The sequence below is a fragment of the Gekko japonicus genome, unplaced genomic scaffold (assembly GCF_001447785.1).
Source record: "Gekko japonicus isolate JY-2015 unplaced genomic scaffold, Gekko_japonicus_V1.1 scaffold106, whole genome shotgun sequence".
NCBI lineage: Eukaryota > Metazoa > Chordata > Lepidosauria > Squamata > Gekkonidae > Gekko > Gekko japonicus.
In genome coordinates, this window is record NW_015170890.1 from 452092 (window position 1) to 475905 (window position 23814).

The 23814-nt window shown below is 44.5% G+C and overlaps 1 protein-coding gene across 1 annotated transcript in view; it reads left to right on the forward strand.

The window, feature by feature from the left end:
• RBMS3 (RNA binding motif, single stranded interacting protein 3) overlaps positions 1–23814 on the forward strand; it is a gene marked incomplete at its 5' end in the record, with an annotated part of 435264 nt that overhangs the window by 408779 nt on the left and 2671 nt on the right. The window contains 2 exons of the mRNA XM_015418391.1: positions 18361–18441; positions 20438–20565. Of these exons, the coding sequence (XP_015273877.1) occupies positions 18361–18441; positions 20438–20565 (209 nt within the window). The remainder of the gene's footprint in view (positions 1–18360; positions 18442–20437; positions 20566–23814) is intronic.

Below are 23814 nucleotides of genomic sequence, written 5' to 3' on the forward strand. Positions count from 1 at the left end.
ATCCTTTTATATTTAAACAGTCCATATATTTATACAAAAAAAAGTCCATAATTTTGGTCTCATGCTACAACAGACAAATATGTCTGAAGCTCCAGAAGAGAAGGGAGACAACTTTTTGGTTCAAGTGCTTCCAAAATATGACATCTACCTGTGAAGATATTGATGTTTGTGTGGGTTGTACTTGGTCAGATGTACTCAGAACAAGCCAAGTCCTAGTAGCATCACCAGCAGCCTAGGAATTTGCTTTGGACTTGGCTGGCATCTGTGCAGGATTGGGAAGCAAGGGCAGGTGTAACTAGGGATGCCAGCCTCCAGGTGGGATCTGGGGATCCCCCAGAATTACAGTTCATCTCCAGACTACAGAGATCAGTTGCCCTGGAGAAAGTGGATGCTTTGGAGTGTGGACTCTATGATATTGTACCCCACTGAGGTCCCTGTCCTTCCCCAAGCTCCATCCTCAAATCTTCCCAACTTGGATCTTGTAACCCCTACCCCCCACCCCCTGCCGGTGGCCTCCTCCCATACTACTGGCCCCAGCAGTGCTGCCAGTTCCTTGGATGCTTGGGCCATGGGTGCCAAGCAAAATGGTGTGTTAGAACTGGCATGCATGCCAGGGCTGCCTACACCTATTCTGGAATTTCATGAAGAAGCTGTTACGTTTAAAGAAGTTAATAACAGCAGGTGGTAGAAGTATGAAGTGGAGAATATGATCGATGTTTTGACTTTTTAAATTATAATTGGAAACTCTAGGTTCTGGTTGCATCTGGTTGGATCAATTTTGTCTATTCTTATTCCACCCACCCCGTTATGGTCTTATTTTTCTTGCCTTCCTTCTCATGATCTTTTGCTGTTAACAAAAAGTTTTAGTCCTGAGGCCAGGGTGAGTGATAAGCAGCTGCTGTCTCCGTTTGTACAATTATAATTCCTTTAAGGCTGGACTGGGAATGTTGCTGATGTGCAGGTTGGCTGACTCACGGCTCCAGAGGCAAAATTCATCACCCTCTGAAATCAGCTAGTAATTGAGAGCAGTGTAGACTCTCTTTTTCATCTCTGAAAATACCCGATCCCCATACCTTTAAAACATTAGCGTTATTGATCTTGTAGTTCAACATAGTAATCTAGGTATATACGATACAATAAGCATAGAACAGTGAAAGTTGATGTTTGTAAGAGGAATCCTTGAAGAAAAGTGCATTTTTTAAAAATCATATCCTTAGTGGCGGTAGTGGTGGGGACTTGTCACACTCATGACGGATGAATGTCAGACTTGCATTTGTAAATGACTTGGCCTGTGTTTCAGACACTGTAATTGTGCCCTTGTTTGAAAATAGCTTTCCTATAGAAAGGGAACATTTAGCAAATTAACGCCTGTCAGTACAGAATAAACATGTTTGAACTTCATTGTCAGTTAGAGTGCCATCTGGCTAACATGCTGAAGACTAGATGAAAGGACCAGAAAATTGTTTTAAAAGAGAGAGAGAGATCCTGCAAGTTCTCTGTGGGATGTTCATCCCTAAACTAGACTGTGGTTTCCAGACTAGAACATGATGTACCATGCCACTCCAGCTGTTTGAGCATACATGCAAAGCAGGAGTTCCATGGCACTTGTTGCTTGCTATAGCAGCAGTGGGGAGCATTGATTGTTCATCTTTGGAAGGCAAAGACATTTAAAAATTATACAGCAGAACTGAAATTCTATATAGGCTTATATCAGGGTTACAGCCTCGGGTCCATAATTCTACCATTTTAGCCTTTTTACAGAGCTGTTTATGGTATTCTCTACACAGGGAACAACATATCTAGTCCTCCTCATTGCTGTGGCCATCCATAAAAAACAGTAGGAGTCCAGTAGCACCTTAAAGACTAACAAAATTTGTGGTAGGGCATGAGCTTTCATGAGTCACTGATCACTTTTGCAGATACTCTTACTCTTTTCTGCTGCTACGGACAGTCTAACATGGCTACCCATCTTGATCTGTGGCTACCAGTGCTTTACAGCAGCAATGGGGCTTCCACGTGGCAGTTTCCCCCATAATTTCCCTACCCTGGTTCCCCGGCAGCAACCCTTCCCCCACACACCTGAATACCATTATATTAATAATTTTTAATAAAAAATATGTGTAACAGAGTCTCAGAATTCCCAGCTTTCTTTCTTTTTTATCTCCTTATATCTCTTCAATGAAAGGTAATAATGACTTTTTAAGAAATGTGAGTTAGGAATTCAGAAAACCTGGTGGTGGGATAGAATGGCTGGGGGGGGGGGGGAATGGCTGCGATATGAGCACACTGGGAACATCCAAACTTTCTCTCCCACTCAGTAGCCATCCAGGCTTTTCAGTGATCTTTCCTAAAGCTTCAGAGCAAAGCACATTTGGGCAGGCTCAGGGGAAAGCCGAGGGAACCCTTGAAGGAGCCCAAATGCACCATAATGCTGGTAACCGGGGGGGGGGCAACTTCCCAACAGCAGATATGCCCTGGTAAATATCTTTTCGTTTTATATGTTGTTTGTTACAAGCCTGTTTGTTTTCCCCATTGCTAGTGCTGTTTTCCCCAAACTCATTTGTTCCTTTTATGTCATTGCTTACAGTGCTGTTACACCATTTATATATAATGTGTCATTTATATAGAATTGACACAAAATAATGCTAAACTTACTGAATTTATAGAAACATAACCTTTTGCTGGCTGTTCGTTTTTTGCTGCTGTGCTCTAACTTAACAGGGTTTGAATTTATAACCTTCTGTTCTTATTTAATTCACCCCTGTCCAACTCTACTCATTTTAACCAAGGAAGCATTGTTGTACACAGTACATGACATAGGCATGTTTATCTCAGATACACATAAAGAATGCTGAGCAGCTGATCATGCCTCCAACCCCATTTATTCTGCCGGAGTTTTGCATTTTGCATCTGTGCCAGGTTTGTGCTCTGCTTTCTAAACGGAAACGAATTCAGACTGTTCTCTAACCTTCCCGCATTTCAAAACCATTTTTCCAATTCTGCTTTGTGGCAAAGGTTATAGTCATAGATGGTAAAGATGGAAAAGCTGTGCCAGCTTATCTGTCCTGTCTGTGTGCATGCCTGTCTGCCTGACCTGTCTGGAGTATTCTCTGTGGTACTATTTCCCCCCTCTTGGTTATTCAGTAAGGTTAACTGATCAGTGGGCTATAGAATCTTCCTCTATTTCAGCTGAAGCCTTTAATGCAGGTGCAGAGACACAGAGACACCAGAAAACCAGTTCTTATTACCTTTGGCTTCATCTATTATTTTGTGCTGTTACATTTTTAAAATTGCCTCCAGCTAAGATTTAGTCCAGCCTTTTAAACGTTAAGAAAAATGTCTACAAGGAAGTCAGAAAACCCATCTTTCGCCCTAACTTTGGAAACAATGGGCTCTCAGATCCACCTCCAATTATCTAGAATTCCAAGCAGAAGAAGCTGTAATGTGCAACCTGAATGAAAAGTGTCACTGTTCTTAGAAATATGACAATCATTACTTCTCATTTGAAAGTTTTCATCTTGGTAATTACATTTTTGCCACAGACTAGCCCTGGTCATTGATCATCACACCAGTATAATCTTAATTCCCACCACCAGTCATCTCTGAAAGACATCTTCTGTCTCCATCTTCTTCCATCTTTTATCATCTATATCCACAGGACGAGAGTGGGGTGTTCTCCTTTTCCCAGCCTCACGTCTGATTGATGGGATGTGCCGTGTATTTCCTTTACGTATGCCCTCGTAATGTACACACCACATTTCTTCCTGCTGGGATCTTAATCTGAGCAAGTAATGGCCTTAGGTTTTCTCATTAGCAAAATGGGAAAGCACCATACCCAATCTATTAGAAACAGACCTTTGTAACAAGAGCCGGGGGGGCAGCTTGCCAGCCAACATGGAGTCAGTTTGCCTTCAGACATTTCCCGCCAAGAGGAAAAAAATCAACACCCTCTGTATATAGTGAGCAAACAGTCTCAGCTGTCCATTTACCAATTTGCTTGTCAAGCTTTTGTCGCCTCCCCCCCCGCCCCCGTGTTAATGGCTTAATGAAGAAATCTGTGAGGTAAGGCAGAATTATTTTTATCATTGTTCTATGTAGTACTGCTTTGCTTTTTCTTCCCTGCAGATGTTCCCCCTCTTCCACTTTATTCAAAATATTGATTAACCGAACAAAACTTTAACCAGGACAGCCATCATCCACTTATGTGGCTTTCAAGCAGTTACCAGAAGCTCTTGTCTTGTAGTGGTGCAGCCTGTCTAAAATTATTTACGATCAGAGCTCTGAAATTTCAGAGCAGAGACAGGACTTGATTAATTCTTTTCCCATACAAGTGGATTGCTGCCTTTTCCCTTTGCCCTGATTTCATTAAATGCTGCTTTGCATTAAATTTCCTAGCATTGAAGCTTGTCTTTAGATTGAGGAGGGCAGCGTCGGGTGCTGATGCGAGAGAGCTGCATAAATTGGCGATTGTTAGTGGCAGATAGACAAAGTTCTGCTGAAACTATTGCCCAGAGAAAATGTTGATTGTGTATCAGAAGGTTTTGGTGGCCAGTTCACTTGTTTCCTTGATTTTTGTTCAATCACTTGAAACCAAAACATTGTGAATGGAGAACATCTGTGCACAGATGCACAAACTTTGGGACAAATAGATATGCAACATCGGGAAACAATGAGCTATATGAAACTGCTTTTCATTCTGGATCAGATTACCTGGATACTGATTATTTTCCCCCTACCCTAAAGGCTTGCATGGAAAAATAGTTGCTTTGTTATATAGAAGCCCTGTTTCTACCTGTGAACCAGGGTTTTTTGAGCCATGGCACATGTGTTCGTAATGCATACTGAAGTGTAATTTGAGTTTGGGATGGTGTTATCTAGAATTTGGATATGTGGTTAAGGAGCAACAAGGACAAAACTTTAGAAAAGCTGTTCCTTTGGCAAAAAGAAACACAGTGCTTACTGCACCATCGTTCAGAAGCAATCTGTAACTGAATTGCTGTGAAAGTAAGTGCTAAGCACCCACATGAAACAAATAAAATGTTGTGGGTGATGGCTTACTGGCTGCTTAAAAATGCTTGCTAGCACTTAACCGCTGTATTTCTGTTCAGTGCTTTCCAGCGCTAAGGCAGCATGAACCATCATTCTTTTTGCTTTTTATCAGTTGCCATCAACGGCATAGTTCTCAGTGATGTGCTAAATCAAACTCTGGGTTGTACTATTGCAGCTCATGGGATGGTTTCATGCACGTAAGTTGTGTATCTAATGCTGGGGGGGGTGGACATGAATACTACAGTATTCTCTGCCTCTGAAAGAAGATGTGTGCCACTGAACACTTTTCTTGGTGAAAAGACATGTATATTGTCATTTCTTCTTAATAGGTCCCTCAGTCTTGCATGGTGGTGACAGTATATAGAGTGACTTTAAGCTTCAGTGCTTCTCCGAAGAATTCAGTTGATCCAGTCCACTTACTTTTCTGCCTAGCTGTTGTAATTGCATTATTTTAGACAATAAAATGTACTGTTATGTACTAGTAAGTGTGGACTAGGCTCTGGGAGACCCAGGTTCAAATCCCTGTTGTGCCATGGAAGCTTGCTGGTTGACCTTGGGCCAGTCACTCACTCTCAGCCTAACCTACCTTACAAGGTTGTTGTGAGGATAAAATTGAGGAAAGGAGAAAGGTGAGTCGCTCTGGGTCTCCACTGGGGAGAACAGTTGAGTATAAACAATGTAAATAAATAACATATCGGTTCTATAGTGGATGAAATAACTTAAGGATTACCTGACATCATTCTGCACCTGTAATACCCATCTATGTATCTTGCAACCAGTGTTCCCTCTAAGCTGAGTTAGTGTGAGCTAGCTCACATTTTTTTAGCCTCTGGCTCACAGATTTTGGTCTTAGCTCAGGAAGGATGGTTCCAGAGCAAACTGATTTATGCAGCAGCCAAATCACCTGCTCACAACTTTTATGCCGGTAGTTCACAAAGCAGAATTTTTGCTCACAAGACTCCACAGCTTAGAGGGAACATTGCTTGCAACAGCTCTACATGATGTTACATCTGGTGACAGTGGTGCTTGACCAAGCCACATGGCTTCATCTCTATTTAAGCGGAGGAGTCATGGCTCAGTGGTAGAGCATCATACACTGGCACCTCCAGTTAAAGGAATCCAGTAGTAGATGATGTGAAAAACCTCTGCCTGAGGCACTGGAGACTAGAGCTCTTTCCTGTCAGAGTAGGTAATACTGACTTTGATAGACCAATAGTTGGCTCAGTATAAGGCAGCGTCCGTGAGTTCACGTGTGTGTTCAGTATGAAACTGCAGGTCACCTTCCAGTAGAGCAGGGTAGGTGCTTTTACTGGGTTTACTGTGCTTGATTGTAACCACTTATTTGTCATTTTGTCAATGCTCAGGTTTTAGACCTAAGTTTTCTCTTGTTAACTTTCCTTCTTAAGGCTCATCTACCAATCTAGTTTCAGGAGGATAGGCATGTTGGTCTACGATATAAGAGCTAGATTTGAGTCCATTAGCACCCTAGAGACCGATTCCGGGTATAAGTACTTTAGAGTTAAAAGTGTCATATATGACGAAAAGGGCTTTGACTCTTGAAAGCTTATACCCAAAAATCTTGTTTGTCTCTAAGTTGTTACTGGGCTCGGATCTAACTCATCTACCAATCTAGTTTTGATTATCTTTAAATATATTTTTAAAGATAAAAATATTTATGTCAGAAGAATATGTCAGAAGATTGTTTTCAGGCCATTGAATGTTGTGTTTGCTGGGCCCAATTTTTTTTTACTTTATAAATCTTTGCTAATTCTGATTTCTAATTGCATGATCAGTTTGTATTTATATTCCAGAAACTCCGCATAGATCATACCAGAGTGTTTTGAAGTTAATATACGACGTTTTATATTTAAAACTTTTGTTATAACCTTTAGAAGCTCAATTTTTCATGCTCTCAGCCTGCATATAAATCAAAAGAAGATACCCAAAATGGAAATAGCGAAACCTCAGGAGTCCATGCGTCTAGTTATGGCCCAAAGCATTTTCTTCTGTACCTTCGGTAAGGCTTAAAAAGAAGGAAAGTCCTGTTCAGGGAAGAGAACAGAAGATAACTGTGGTGAAAACCTTGGAGTTGAGATATATCCTGCAGCTGTATGATTTACATCAGCTTCCCTAGCAATTTAGACATTTTCACATAGCTATAGTAGTGATGCAGTGTCTAGACTTGGATTTTAAGAGCTGGCACTAATAATGTGGATCCTAAAATGGTTAATTCATTAACACTTTTCTCCAGAAGGACACCAAATATAGATATATTCCATTTTAGTTCTCATGTGATGGTTGCACTTATTAAAAAGACACTGCTCCCCATTAATGGATCACTGGTAGGTGGGTATAAAGATACATGTGACTGATGATAGTTTTAGGGGTATATTTCCCTGATCTATGACAGCAATATAATGTGAGAGAAAAAGGGTTAGTCTCTCATGACTGCATGTTCCATTTCTCTTTAAAGGATATTTCTCCTTTGCCTTACACATGAACAATTAGAATGTGCATATTGGGTTTCCCCACAGCTGCTTTTAATTAAAATAAACACATCCAGAAGTTCCCAGATCCCAGTTCCCAGAGAGCCAGTTTGGTGTAGCGGTTAAGTGCGCAGACTCTAACCTGGGAGAACTGGGTTTGTTTCCCCACTCCTCCACTTGCACCTGGCTGGATGACCTTGGGCAAACCATAGTTCTGATAACAGCTGTTCTTGAAAAAGAGCAGTTTCTGTCAGAGCTCTCTCAGCCTCACCTACCTTACAGGGTGTCTGTTGTGGGGAGGGGAAGGGAAAGGAGTTTGTAAGCCGCTCTGAGACTCCTTTGGGTAATGAAGGGCGGAGTATAAATCCAATCCTCCTCCTCCTCCTCCTCCTCCTCCTCTTCTTCTTCTTCTTCTTCTTCTTCTTCTTCTTCTTCCTCCTACATCAGTAGTTCTGTCATCAGTACCACTCCTCCTTCTCCTCCTCACATCTCCTATGTGTGAGCATGTGTTTTCTCTTCACTATGACGTGGCTCTGTTTCCTCCATAGTCTTCAGGGTAGACAGGCTGCCTATTAATGGAGGGAGAGGCTGAAGCCTGGCCCTCTGCTTCTGCTCCCCCTGGTCTCTACAGACCTGCCTCCCTGTCGGTGGGTGCAATCAAAGCCTTTGTCTTTGTCCCCTGGAGGGCAATTGGGCTGCAAGTAGTCTGTTATGTATTTGGAATGGTAAAGTACAGGAGTGTTTCTACCAGAGACTGGCTGAGCTTGGAACATAGAACAATAGCTCAACAGGATCCTGGAGAGAACCAATGAAGTAGCAATGTTATGTTAATAGCCTATCGTTGGGAGTGGGGTGTGTTTGGGTGTGGCAATTGCATGCTATCTTACAGGGCTGTGGCCCTGGAGTCTCAGTCTTGTTCTTGCTGAAATCACGACTAAAGTAGAGCTGATAGCTAGATTTGGGGTCTGTTCATCCACAGAACCCACTATTTACAGTGGTGATGAAGGTGGGATCCTGTTGAGCCATCCCAGCGCCTATCTGCACCACACCGCACACCGAGCTCCAGCACTACAGGCACCGCACCGCAACCGGACCATGGCTGCCGCTCCAGGACTACTTCCCGAGTTCAACCCCACTCACCCAGAGCAATGGGAGGCCTGGGTGGAATGCCTAAATTACTTCATGGAGTTCCAGGACATCGATGACGTGGCTAAGTAGGCACTGCTGCTCAGCTCTTAAGAACATAAGAGACGCCAATGTTGGATCAGGCCAAAGGCCCATCCAGTCCAACACTCTGTGTCACACAGTGGCCAGAAATACCAGTGCCATCAGGAGGTCCAGCAGTGGGGCCAGGACATTAGAAGCCCTCCCACTGTTGACCCCCCCCCAAGCACCAAGAAGACAAGAGCATCACTTGCCCCAGAGCCCCTAGCTATACCTTGTGGCTAATAGCCACTGATGGACCTCTGCTCCATATGCTTATCTAATTCCCTTTTGAAGCCGTCCATGCTTGTAGCACCCACCACTTCCTGTGGCAGTGAATTCCATGTGTTAATCACTCTTTGGGTGAAGAAGTACTTCCTTTTATCCGTTCTAACCCGACCGCTCTGCAGTTTCATGGAGTGCCCACGAGTTCTTGTATTGTGAGAAAGGGAGAAAAGTACCTCTTTCTTTACCTGCTCTTTCCCATGCATAATCTTATAAACCTCGATCATGTCCCCCCTCAGTCGCCTTTTCTCCAAGCTAAAGAGCCCTAAGCGCTTTAACCTTTCCTCATAGGGAAAGTGTTCCAACCCTTTTATCATTCGAGTTGCCCTTTTCTGCACTTTTCCCAAAGCTATAATATCCTTTTTAAGGTGTGGTGCCCAGAACTGCACACAGTATTCCAAATGAGGTCTCACCATTGATTTATATAGGGGCATTATTATATTGGCTGATCTGTTTTCAATACCCTTCCTAATAATCCCCAGCATAGCATTGGCCTTCTTTATTGCAGTCACACACTGTCTCGACATTTTCAGTGAGTTATCCACTACAACTCCAAGATCTCTCTCTTGCTCAGTCTCTGCCAGTTCAGACCCCATCAATGTGTATTTATATTTAGGATTTTTGGCTCCAATGTGCATCACCTTGCACTTGGCCACATTGAACCCCATTTGCCATGTTGACGCCCACTCGCCCATCCTTGACAGATCCCCTTGGAGTGCCTCACAATCCTCACTGGTTTTCACCACCCTGAACAACTTTGTATCATCCGCAAATTTAGCCACTTCACTGCTTACTCCCATCTCCAAATCATTAATGAACAAGTTAAAAAGCAGTGGACCAAGTACTGATCCCTGCGGTACCCCACTGCTTACCACCCTCCACTGAGAAAATTGCCCACCTACACTCACTCTCTGTTTTCTATGAACTAGCCAGTTTTTGATCCATAAAAGGACTTGTCCTTCTATCCCATGATTTTTGAGCTTACTTAGGAGCCTTTGATGAGGAACTTTATCAAAAGCTTTCTGGAAGTCAAGGTAAATAATATCTATTGGATCCCCCTTGTCCACATGTTTGTTCACCCCCTCAAAGAACACTAACAGGTTAGTGAGACAAGATCTTCCCTTACAGAAACCGTGCTGAGTCTGCCTCAATAGGTTTTGTTCATCTATGTGCCTACTAATTCTTTCCTTAATAATGGTTTCCACCAATTTACCCGGTATCGACGTCAGACTGACTGGCCTGTAATTTCCCGGATCTCCTCTGGAACCCTTTTTAAAGATGGGAGTGACATTAGCTACCTTCCAATCCTCAGGAATGGAGGCAGATTTTAAGGAAAGATTACATATCTTTGTCAGGAGATCTACAAGTTCACATTTGAGTTCTTTCAGAACTCTCGGATGTATGCCATCTGGGCCTGGTGATTTTTCAGTTTTTAAGTTGTCTATCAGTTTTAGGACCTCCTCTCTCATCACCTCAATCTGACTCAGGTCTTCCAACACCCCTCCTGAAATCAGTGGTTCTGGAGTGGGCAAGCACTTCTCATCTTCCACAGTGAAGACGGAGGCAAAAAATGCATTTAGCTTCTCAGCCATTTCCCTATCATCCTTCAATACTCCTTTTACCCCTTGGTCGTCCAAGGGCCCCACTGCCTCCCTGGCTGGTTTCCTGTTTCTAATGTATTTGAAGAAAGTTTTATTGTTGGTTTTTACGTTTTTTGCTATATGCTCCTCATATTCCCTTTTTGCCTGCCTGACCTCAGACTTGCATTTTATTTGCCATAGCCTGTGTTCCGTTTTATCAGCCTCACTGTGACTAGCTTTCCACTGCTTAAAGGAATTCTTTTTACTTTTTACAGCCTCCATTACTCTGTTTGTTAACCATGCAGGCTTTTTCCTATACCTTTTTGTGCCTTTCCTAACCTGCGGAATATATATTTTTTGAGCTTCTAGGATCGTAGTTTTAAATAGACCCCAAGCTTCCCCAATTGTTTTGACCCTTTCTACTTTTCCTTTCAGTTTCCTCCCCACGTGTCCCCTCATATCAGAGAAATTACCCCTTTTAAAGTTAAAAATGGTTGTGTGAGTCTTTTTGGCCAATTCTCTATTTGTACAAATGATGAACTCAACAACATTATGATCACTGTTTCCAAGCGGTGCAATCACTTTTACATCTCTCACCAGGTCTTGAGTGTTACTTAGGACCAAATCAAGGATCGCCTCTCCCCTGGTAGGTTCCGTGACCATCTGCTCCATAGCACAGTCATTTAGAGTGTCTAGAAACTCAATCTCTTTTTCCCGACTAGAACTCTTGTGGGATCACCACCCTGAAGCTAGCTCAGGGCCTCATCGCACCGACCACGTTGCAGCTCGCCACTTTCGACAGTCTCATCAAGGCGCTCACTGACCATTTCACGCCCAAGCCCACCAGACTGGCTCACTGCCTCAATTTCTTCGAGAGGAACCAGAGACCCAACGAATTGGCCTCTGACTATGTTGCCACCCTGCGCCGACTGGCTCTTCGATGTGAGTCCCAAAACCTTGACAAAACCCTCCTAGACCGCTTCATGTTTGGCCTCTGGGACGAGAAGCTCTGTCGCAAGCTTGTCAGCCAAGAGGACACAAACCTCCAAAAGGCAATTTGGGAGGCTGCAGCAGCATTCGAGAAGTCCCGGGAGGGTGGCGACCAGAAGACCGACCACCATTCCAACTGCTGAGACAACTGCCCGTCTGTTTCATCAGGTCCAAAACCAGACTGGGTCACCGAGACCACCCCACTGACGCTATGCACCAGCTGTGGGGACCTCCATGAACGCCACTCCTGCCGCTTCAGGAATGCGACGTGTCAGAGTTGCAGGAAGGCAGGCCACATTGCACATGCCTGCCACTTGAGGGGAACCCAGAGGAAACAGGCAACACACCAGGAGCCCTTGCACCCTGAGGAGCTACACACCACGTCCATGCGGCCGTTACAGGTATTACAAATGTCTGAAGACACCCCAGAAAAAATAAAAGTGACGGTGCTAATCGAGGGTGCCCCTTGTAGGATGGAGTTAGACACGGGGTCTTCCATGTCCGTAATCTCAGCAGAGACTTTCAGGGGCCCAAGGGGTTTTGGAGCCGGTCGCCCACACACTCTGGGAGTCTCCCGTAGTCAGTCCAATTAAACCCAATGGGGACAAATGCACGATCAACAAGGTGCTGCAAGACCATGCCTACCCAGTGCCAGTCGTCAACCATGTCCTGGCCACACTAGATGGCATGAAAATATTTGGGAAATTGGACCTGGCACAGGCCTACCAACAGTTGGCAGTAGACGATGCCACCGCAGAGGCCCAAACCATAGTGACACATCGGGGCATTTTGCAGGTGCAGTGGCTGCAGTTTGGGGTCAGCGTAGCTTCTGGGATTTTCCAAAATCTAATGGACTCCATCTTTAAAGGAATTCCCGGGGTCATGCCATTCTCCAACAATGTTCTGATCACTGCCCCCACAGAAGAGGACTTCGTTGACCATCTATAGTCTGTACTTCAACGTTTCCAGTCTGCCGGGTTGAAAGTTAAGTGGGAAAAGTGTCTCCTGAGTTTCCACCGCCTTGACCACCTCAGGTTTTTGGTGGATGCGGGAGGCATCCACCCAGCACAAGACAAAGTCAAGGCCATCTGCAACACCCCCATGCCGAAATCTAAGGCTGAACTCCAGGCGTTCCTCTGCCTATTTAACTTTTACCACAGCTTCCTGCCACACAAGGCAGCTGTTGTGGAACCCCTACACTGGCTCCTGGACAAGAAGGCTCCCTGGGTCTGGGGCCGTAGACAAGCTGACGCTTTCCGGGCAAAGATCTGCTGATCTCCAATTCAGTCCTGGCCCACTTCAATGAACAGCTACCAGTTATCCTTGCCTGCGACACCTCCCCATATGGAGTCGGTACCATCTTGGGACACAAACTGCCTGGTGGCAGGGAGGTCTCCGTAGTATGCTACTCACGCACATTGTCATAGGTCGAGTGCAACTATGCCTAAATAGACAAGGAAAGCTTGGCAATTGTGGCGGGGGTGAAGAAGTTCCATGTCTTCCTGTATGGCCAGCCCTTTACCATTGTGACGGACCACAAGCCACTGCTGGACCTCTTTGCTCCGGACCGCCAAACTCCTCAAATGCTGTCGCCATAGTCTTGCACTGGTTGATTTTCCTCGCCAGCTACCAGTACGACCTGCAGTACCAACCCAGGAAGGTGATGGGCCAGGCTGACACCCTCAGCCACCTGCCACTGCGTTCTGTGGACGCCACCTGGCTCCTGCACACCAGATTCTCCTCATGGAAGAACTATACGACTGATCTCTCCACACTGCAGATGTCACCCACCACTCTGCCAAGGACCGTGACATCTCCTGCATCTTGGTGTGGAGGGGATGGCCCAACAGTGGGGTGGACCCAGAATTTCCAGCTTTCTTGTCCGCCAAGATGAACTCCCAACACACAAGGGGTGCCTGCTCTGGGGAAGCCAGGTCATGGTACCAACCCCCCTGCATCCGCAAGTCCTAGCGGCCCTACACAAGACTCATCCTGGGATCGTTTGGATGAAGGCTCTCACCCGCAGCTATGTGTGCGGGCCAGGGATTGACAGGGATGTGTGTGGGCCAGGCCTGCCAGGACACCGGACCAGAGCCCCCCGGGCACCTGTGCAACAGTGGGAATCCACCTGCACACCATGGTCCTGGGTTCACTTGGACTTTGCTGGCCCTTTCCAAATCCAGATAGTCTTCATTTTAGTGGACTCCTACATCAAATGGTTGGAGGTCATTCTGGTCCCCTCCACCTCCTCCTGGGCAGCCATCCGGGTGCTCACCTGTAATTTCTGTACTCACAGCCTGCCCAACATGGTTATGACTGACAATGGAACTGCTTTCACGTCGGGTGAGTTTCAGGAGTTCATGGGCCACTACCTGATCCGACATGTCCGGTCCACCCTGTTCCACCTGGCCACCAACGGACAAGTTGAATGGATGGTGTGGACCACCAAGGACTCTCTCAGACAGCTCATCGAGGGCAACTGGGAACACAGGCTGGCCACCGGGCAATGCCAAGCTCCACCACTGGCCATAGCCCCGCAGAGCTCCTGATGGGCCAGAGCCTCACAACCAGGTTAGATCAGCTACACCTGGACCGAGCACCAGAGAACCGCCCGACGCTGGAGGTACAAGAGGCACCCAGGGGTTTCTTCCCCAGTGACCCCGTTTACACTCGGAACTACTCCAGCGGTCCTGCATGGGTCCCCACGAGAGTCGTCACTGCTCCAGTATCCTATGAGGTCTCCACAGACAACGGACAGGTCCTGCACAGACACATAGACCAGCTTCACCGCCGTCTCCTGCCAGAAGTAGCTGACCCAGTACTAGCCACAGCAGGGGCCAGTCATCTGGGGCCTCTACTGCTGCCAGTGGAGCACAGTGTGGTGGGAAACTCACCGCCGCCCAGGGACTGTTCTGACCATGCGGAGTTGCCCACACCCATTCAGAAAGGGCCGGAGCCCCGGGACTCCATTCTGGATGTGCCATCCTCCCCTAGTGCCACTGCGGAGAACCCAGGTGTGTCCCCCTGGGCTTCGCCAACACCGTCTGAGCCGAGACGCTCACACCAGGAGAGGTGTAGGCCAGCATACCTTGAAGACTATGTTTGCTAAGGGGCTTTGGAACTTAGGGGGGAGGGGTGTTATGTAATTGGAATGGTAAAGTACAGGAGTGTTTCTACCAGAGACTGGCTGAGCTTGAAGCATAGAACAATAGCTCAACAGGATCCTGGAGAGAACCAATGAAGCAGCAATGTTATGTAAATAGCCTATCTTTGGAAGTGGGGGGTGTTTGGATGTGGCAATTGCATGCTATTTAACAGAGCCGTGACCCTGAAGTCTCAGTCTTGTTCTTGCTGAAATCACGAATAAAGTAGAGCTGATCACTAGACTTGGGGTCTGTTCATCCATGGAACCTACTATTTAACATAGTCTTAATCCCTGCACCTATCCTTCTCAGTTTTGAGTGAAGCTATATTTCAAGCAAGGGAAACCTTTACCTTTATATATCCTAGGACAGGTTGAGCTGTAGTCTCAGCATCTAACTCCTCTCTGTTTGGTGCCAGTTTGGTGTAGTGGTTAAGTGTGCGGACTCTAATCTGGGAGAACTGGGTTTGATTCCCCACTCCTCCACTCGCACCTGGCTGGATGACCTTGGGCAAGCTGTAGTTCTGATAAGAGCTGTTCTTGAAAAAGAGCAGTTTCTGTCAAGAGCTCTCTCAGCCCCACCTACCTCACAGGGTGTCTGTTGTGGGGAGGGGAAGGGAAAGGAGTTTGTAAGCCGCTCTTTGGGTAGTGAAGGGCGGGGTATAAATCCAATCTCTTCTTCTTCTTCTTCTTCATCCTTCCAAATGAAATGCTCAATCAGCAAGGTTTTTCCAGTGGGTACCAGCAAAGTCTTGGGCCTTTCCTTCAGATGCAAACATAGGTCTCATGCTTATATGCAATCAAAAAGCCCTTCCAAAGCCTGAGAGTGCAGTGACTGGCAAAAAGTAAAAGTCTTGTGTACAGAAATGCCAGCTGGGATGCTCAAAGTATAGCCTTATACTAAGACTATGTCTATCAACATTGGCATTGTCCAATCTAACTGTTGGCAGCTCTCCAGGGTCTCGGTAAGGTCTTTCACATCACCTCCCAACTGCTCCTTTTAACTGGAGATGCTGAGAATTGCACATGGGACATGTTCTGCTGCTGAGCCACAGCCCATCCCCAAATAGCATCCCTGTCAGGCATTATTTCTCCTTGCTTTCACTCCCACCAGGCAGGAAAATGAAAACAGACAACAAGGTGCCAGAATAAGTGTTGTTCCCAAATGTTAAAAAAAATAATAATCCCAGAACATTTAGTATATTTGCAAGTGGATATCATTTGGCCGAATTTTGATTAATAAAGTTTCAACTTCTGTGATTTCCATTAACTCACCCTTATCCCCAATATTTTCAATTGAAATAGTAATGATACAGATCTGAGTCTTTCCTTCTTTGCTCTGCAGAGAAAAAAATTCCATCAATGTCAAAATGTTACTGTCTGAGTAGATTTAGTCCTTGGTGTATATACCATCAGACTTCCCACTCAAAAGACAACACATTGTTTTCCTTGTGTTTCTGTGTCACAATGTTGTCTCTTAGTAACTGTATACAGTCAAAACACTCCCAAGTTCATTTGCCATGTTAGCAAAAGAGAAATGTCAAAGCAGGCTCTTCAATGAATAATCAAACCAAATACCTCCAGCCCTTTCTACTTCCGCTGGAAATCCTGGCCTGTATTTTAATGATTTTAAAATTCATCAAGCACATTTCTGTGAATGTACCGATCTTCTGTGCATCTTTGAAGATAACAGGTGTTGGAGGTGTCATGCCAACAACGCTGAGTATTTTTGTCAGTGAATAGAGCTGGAGCTGGATAGTGGCAAAACAAAGCAATGTCTGGCTGTGACAGCTTAATACTGATAGGACATTGAAGGATCTGAGCAATTTGTTGCCTTCAGCCAAGTTTCTGTGTAAGCAAGGCAGGAAGGGAATGATACTGTAAGAGTGTCAGAAAAACACGTGTAATTAAGGACGTTTCTATAGCACTTCAGGGCAAGAGCTTTTCAGTAGGATTTCTGATGTTGATAGCAAGGAAGACGATATGGAAATTAAAAATAATTCATGCGTAGAAGAGAATCCAGTTAGCAATCCCAGCTATAGAAAGGGAAACTCGGAGACATCTGTTCCTTTTATCTCTTTTGCTTTCCCTGCTATTCTTTCTCTCCAGGTCTCTGGAGACTTAATTGTTCTGATTTAAATAGTAAGGTAGCATGGGTTGAGGCTGAGACCTTTAATGGGCTTGCCCAAATGTAAGTTGTATTGGAATCAGTGTGATTTTCTCTAAAATAAGGCAGAATGGTATTACTTAGAGACAAAGAATCACACTGGTTTCAGTTTTATTACTCCCAAATGTGTTAGTCCCTATCAGGGGTCATGTCGTAGAAAAAGAGGTGCAGGAGCTCATTAGCATAACTCATTAGCATAACTTATTTGCGTATGCCACACCCCCTGACATCACCAGAAGTGTGTCAGAAGGCAACACCCACCGCTCAGGCTCCACTGGACTATTTTGGATTGCTAGCTATGGGGGGGGGGGACGTGCAGATCTGTCTTCGCAGAGGCGGGAGAGCTTGTACCTGGATAAAACGTGGTCTTAAAGGTGCCACTGGACTGTTTCAGACTGGGGGGCCAGGGGGGGCCTCTGCAACTTACCTGGCTGCTTCTTGCTCTGACTGAGGGCTTCTGTGAGCAGGGGTGGGGCTTGTTGCATGTGCCCACCCCCTGGGCTCTTTACTGCCAGAGCTCCGTTCCTGTGCACTCCTGCAGGAAATGACCCCTGGTCCCTATGAACCTTTTGTCATGAAATATCCTTTTTCCGCCCAGTTGAACCCAAACAGATGGTAACCAGAAACCAACCTTGTCATTCTTTTTATCTGTTAAAAAACATCTTCACTATTTTGCATGCTGATTTAACAAGCGACCCTCTATATATACAGCTATGATCTGCAATTCCATTTCATCGTCTGACGAAGTGTGCATGCACATGAAAGCTCACACCTTGAATAAAACTTTGTTGGGCTTAAAGGTGCCACTGAGCTCTAACTTTGTTCAGTTGCTTCAGACCAACAGGGTTGCCCACCTTGATTTACCTTTAGATTCTTGTATATGATGAACGAGGAAAGGTGTGTTGTGTCTCATAGTTTCATGAACATCTTAAAACCTACTTAAAATCACTGTTACTACATCAGCAGTATATACTGTTATCTTTGGGTATGACCATGCCAATGTTGAGCATTTCAGCTGTCTAAAATTTCCAGCTGGCAAGATTTCAGTATATGCTTAGTTTTCCACCTAGAATCAATGGGACTTAAAGGAGTGTAATTGGCTTGGACTCATTCCTTATTACATTAAACAGTTTCACACAACCGTGTTTGTCAGACAACAGTTTATTTATCATATGGCAGCTCAGTTATGTCAAATGGCTGCCTGATATGTTAGGTTGGATAGAAATTATTTAAAATGCAAATGTAGTGGCTGAGCTACAGTGACAGACTCACTCAGTGATAAGACATCACCAGATAGTTATGACTTCCATTGACATACTGGTATTCTTTAGTTGGAGTCCTAATTAAATGTAATATTATTGGCTTGATTAATAGGGTACAGGATGGTGAACTTGTGTTTAGCAAGGTTTCCTGTTGCTTGGAACTTGAGAAATTAAACTTGCTTTTCCTTTATTCCAGTATATGACGGCTGCTGCACCTATGCAAGGGACCTACATTCCCCAGTACACTCCTGTGCCTCCAACAGCTGTCCCTCTTGAAGTAAGTCCACCTGTGTTTGAACACGTAAATCCTATCTCATTAGACTCCCAAACTGCTTTCAAAGGTAGTATTGCCTACTTGTTTTGCTCTCTCTTTAGAGACAATGTGGCAAGATCACCTGGTTTGGAATTCTTTTTTTCCCCCCTAATCAAAGAGAAAATGGAATATCCCATTAAGTGGCAGGAGTGGTGGGGAGGTGGATGGGGAGTGACAAAGGGGCAAGAGCCAACCATCGGACTGCAAATGCAAAGAGGTTCCAGCAGAGAAGACCACCCAAAGGGTTGGATGCTTCTGTTAGCCTAAGACTTATGCCGGTAGGGATTGCTGAAAGCCACAAGCCACCAAAAATTATGACTGAGCAAAGGAAACCTTCCTCTTGTATATACAGACCTGGAGGATGCTGCACTGACTGAGTGCTTTTTCATCCTCGGTGAAGGATTTGCTCCCTCCCTCCTTGGGGCTGAGTCCTGCTGATGTCAATCTAATGAGTAAGTATGCTGTCGGCACCGCAGAGCACAAGCTACCAGGAGAGCTGCAGCCTGACCTCCTCTGCTGTTCATCTTCATAAAGACCTTCCGGACAAATATCAGAAAGGGGAAAGGGGGCATTTGGGGGGGAGGGGAGAAAAGTGGCTTTTGTTCTGAAATTCATATATTTCCTCCCAGTTTCATTATAGCCCATTTTTGCACCCAATTATATGTGATGGACAGCATGGACTCAGTGATTGTGTCTTGATCTATGCCTCCTTGTAGAGTAGATGCAGTTACTACTCCTTGGATAGCTGAAGATGCTTCCCCCCACCCCAGCAGCTGTGTAGCCACACCTCCGCTATATCTATATTGGGGCTCCACACGTTGACTCTTTTTTTTTTAACCACTGTTTTGCCTGCAAATATTTTTCAGTGATCACTCCCATGCATTCAGATATGTCACTCCTGTTTTCATCCATCTTTTGAAATCTTTACAGCACAATGGTAATTTTTTTCACTCTCCATCATGTTTTGCTGTCAACGTTATCATAACACCACTTTTTGAACACTCTCCATTGATCTTTATGAAAGAACACCGTGCTACAAATTTCCTTTAGTTAAAAAAAAAAAAGCTTTCTGAGTAGAGATTCTAAATTCGTAAAAGGTAATTGGCTACCTCACCGACAAAAACAAATAAATAGTTTCAGAATGATCCATCAGCTGGTTTCATAGGATCATAACGAGAACAAATGCAAGTTTTCAAGGGTAATGCTTTGAGGCCGGCAAAATGAAGTACGACTGCAAAGTTATTGTTAACCTGTTGAGCCATTACTGGGGCATGAATGAAGTCACAATAACAAAGCTTTCAAGAACTATTCTTTGGAAGAATGAATTTGGTTATCCAAATAGCTCAGGTGGCAAAGATATTTTTCTTCAGCTTCCAATGTGTTACGCCTACAGTTTTTCTTTTAAAAAATAAATAAATAAAAATCTTCGTCAGTCCTTTGCAATTCATCCCCTGGAAACACTTTTTACATGAGCTTGGAAACCCTTGTTCCCTTGTTCAAAGCATGATACAGATACAGATCCTACCCTTTGTGTGTCACAATCCCAATGTGCCTGTTTGGTGGGGCTTGATTCTGATCTCACTGCAGGGAAGAGGGAAGCCACACCACCAAGTCAAACATCCCATCATTCTCAGTGAGATCCAAATCAGGTCAGTCACTCGCGTGTGATAAAGTATAATAGTGGACGGTATGTGGATCCCAATACTGTGTGATAAGGAAAAGGTATTTTCTGGCCTTCTGTGCAGAGCTGTAATCATGGCATGCCTCTCTTTTTAAACATGTAGCATTTATGTCATATCAGCATGTGGCTTTTGATATCCCCAGCAATAAAGCAACAGTACAGCTGCTCAGAAATAATGAGGTTGGTAAGATTGTGCTGACTCTCATCTCCATTGACATTATTAAAAGTAGTAAGGCCCTTTTGTGCTCCTGTTTTTTCCCCCTTCTTCTTCTTCTTCAGGGTGTTGTTGCCGATACCTCTCCACAGACAGTAGCACCTTCATCACAGGAAGCCAGTGGTCAACAGCAACAAATGGCGGTGGAAACATCCAGTGAACACGCGTCTGCATATTCCTATCAACAGTCAAAGTAAGCTGATGACGTTCATTGATCTGTAGAACAGGTACGAGTTTCTCTTGAATGTACTCCAGTAATCCCATTTAATTCAGGGAAGGTAGCTTGAATTTGCATCTTGCATTTCATAGAGTGATCTGGCTTAAAATCAATAACTGGTCTTGTTGCTGTAGACCATTTGCATCCTTTCCAAAAGCTCTGCAGTCTATGGGCTGGATTCTAGGGTGCTGTTATTGGTGGTATAGCAGCAGTTTTGCCAGTGGAATGACATTCCCTCCATAAAGGGAGGGAGGGTAATTTCTGGGAATTCCCTTCCCCACTGCAGACCCCCATTTTACTCTTGAGGGTTCCTTGATCCCCATGCCCAAAAATCAGGGGGTTCAGTGGAGGCAGGGGAGTCCTGCTGCATGAAATACTCCATCTGCAGGCAGTACTTTGGAACATGCCTTAAGATTGTCATCCTGATAACAAGGTGAGGTAGGTGAGGTAGGGTCTCCTGTTTACTAGACAAGCACTTTATCCAACTAAGCCATGGCTCCAGCTGCTTCCATTTTACAGACGAGGCTTAGAATTGGAACCCGCTAACACAAAATATACTACCAAAGTATATTTGATAGTAACAAACCTACACCTTTCGGAACAAAGGCCAGCTTTCTTCCCAACATTTCTCATAAGTTTCTTGATTATTTTTTTTTTCTGAATTGAAAGCATCGTTCCTTGCTGCAGCTGAAAAAGTTTAGTCTTGGAGCCAAAGAGTAAAAATTGCCCTTTCTCTGAGGAGCCGAACACTTGTGTTTCTGCATCAATCACTGATTTGTACCTGTCTCTTGTGACCGAAAAACAACAACAACCTGCTGGGAAGGAGATTAAGACCATTTTGGCATTACGGTCTTACCTCTTTTTACTGGCGAGTTGAATTCCCATCTGATTGTTCAACTTTGTGTCACATGTTCTGCAATGGAGTTTTTTCCTTTGCATGATCTGGGAGCAGATCTGACTCGTGCAATCCGCCATTACTTTGGGAGGTGGCCATGCCACCTCCCATCATGTAGTTCATCATTAACAGCTACAGCACTAATGATAGCTCCAATTCCTTGCTTGATTGGCTTTCTGAGATACAGGATGGCTGCTCTGCTGCTCTCTCTAGCTTAGTTAGATAAAGTGCTTGTCTAGAAAACAGGAGACCCTGGGATCGAATCTCATTGGTGCCACCTGGAGAGCTGCTTCTCTTTTGCATCCGGAAGTGTGTCTTATTTTATACCCAGCCCTCTACTCTTTCCTGGGCCAGAACATCAAAACATTGTAAAAAAGATCATGGTCCTATTAAATGCGTTCTCCAAGCTACAGTCCATGGCTCCGAAGATATCTACAGGGACTGTGATCTTTTTTGCAATGTTTTGATGCTCTGGCCCAGGAAAGAGTAGACAGTTGGGCATAAAATAAGACAGACTTCCAGACGCAAAAGAAAGGCAACTCAGGAGGCACCACTAGGATTCAATCCCAGGATCTCCTGTTTACTAGACAAGCACTTTATCCAACTAAGCCATGGCTCCAGCTGCTAGAGAGAGCAGCAGAGCAGCCGTCCTGTATCTTAGAAAGCCAATCAAAACAGGAAGCAAGCTATCATTACTGCCATGGCTGTTTGTGAACGCTCCCTTTTCTCCCAGTAACCAGGGAGTCCTGATTCCCTGATTTGCTGAACCTGGCTGCTTTCGAACAAGCAATTTTTAACCACCACTTTTCAGAGAGGGAGCAGTGCGATGTTTCCCCTTAAACTGGAATTGATCAGTCTGGGCCAGGGTCTCCAAAGGCAAAGGAAAGAACAGGAACTTGATGTACTGTAAAGGTCAAAATTGTGTTGTAACGCAATCAGTACTATTTTTTTGAAAAGGTGGCTGTCTCCGGGACAACTAGGGAGGGTGGGAGGCATGGTGAACATGTGTCACTGATGATGCAATAAAAATGACATCATGATAAGAAAAAACATTCAATGAGAATTCCTCACATGAAAGCTGAGAAGTTAGAATTCAATTTTTTTTAAAGCAGCTGAATACGAGGATTCTGAAAATGCAGGGTAAAGGGGCACAACATTCAAATCTACTCCTGGGAAGGCAAAATTGTTTGTGGGAATTTTTGCACAGTTTGAAAGTTTAAGGATGCCGATGCAGACCATTTTGCAGAAATAGTCTAAGCCAGAGTAGTGACTCATGCAGAGATACAATGGGCAGCTTTCTTTGATGCAGGAAATTCTTCACTGTAGGTGACTGAGTGATCCTTGCTGCTTTGGGCTCTCACAGAATATTTTTGTTATAGTGATGGAACCAGGGCTTTTTTTTTGTAGAAAAAGCCCAGCAGGAACTCATTAGTGTAATAGGACATACACAACAGCAGACACTCATTAGCATATCAGGCCACACCCTGACAGCACAGCTCATTCGCATATTAGGCCACACCCCCATGTTACCAGTGGTAATCCAGCCACACCTACCTTTTCCTTCTTATTCTCTTTATCCTGTTTGTTGTCAAAACCCAGGGCTTTTTGCATGTTAGGCCACACACCCCTAATGTAGCCAATCCTGATGAGTTTCTGCTGTTGGGTGTGGCCTATTATGCTAATGAGTTCCTGCTGGGCGTGGCCAACTTGGGAGCCAGCCGGAACTCCGTTCCTGTGAGTTCCTGCCCAAAAATAGCCCTGGATGGAATGATTACTTCTTTTTCATTATTTTTTGTTTCTGTGTGTTGCCATTCAGAGTGGTTTCTGTCCATCAAGTTTAATTATTGTTTCTTTTATTCCAGTTTATTCCAATTATATGCATTCTCAATTTATATATTCCACAAAAGTGATTTATATGTATTGACACCCAAATTATATTGAAGGTGTGTACATTTTTTAGGGAAACTTCAACATTTCCTTTATTTTATGCAAAGGAGAAACAAGATCAAAAGAGAGATTTTTGAGTTGAACCTGCAAGGATCAGAGATTCAATAGTACCCCTGTTCAATTACTGGTGTACTTAATTTTCCTCTTATGGTTCACTACCAGATGTCTCATGGTACATTAGTGTGCCCCAGGATATAAGCTTGGATCTACTTCCATGAGTAAGATTTCTATCCAAAGAGAAAAACTTTTTTGCCTTCTCCTCTCTACTGCAGCCAAATATGCTACCCCCCAAAAAAAAAAATTGCTGGGGAGGCAAGGAAGTCATGCTTTTTGGATAGAAATCCTTCCTCCTGTGGAAATGCTCCATGGGATCCAGGCCATTG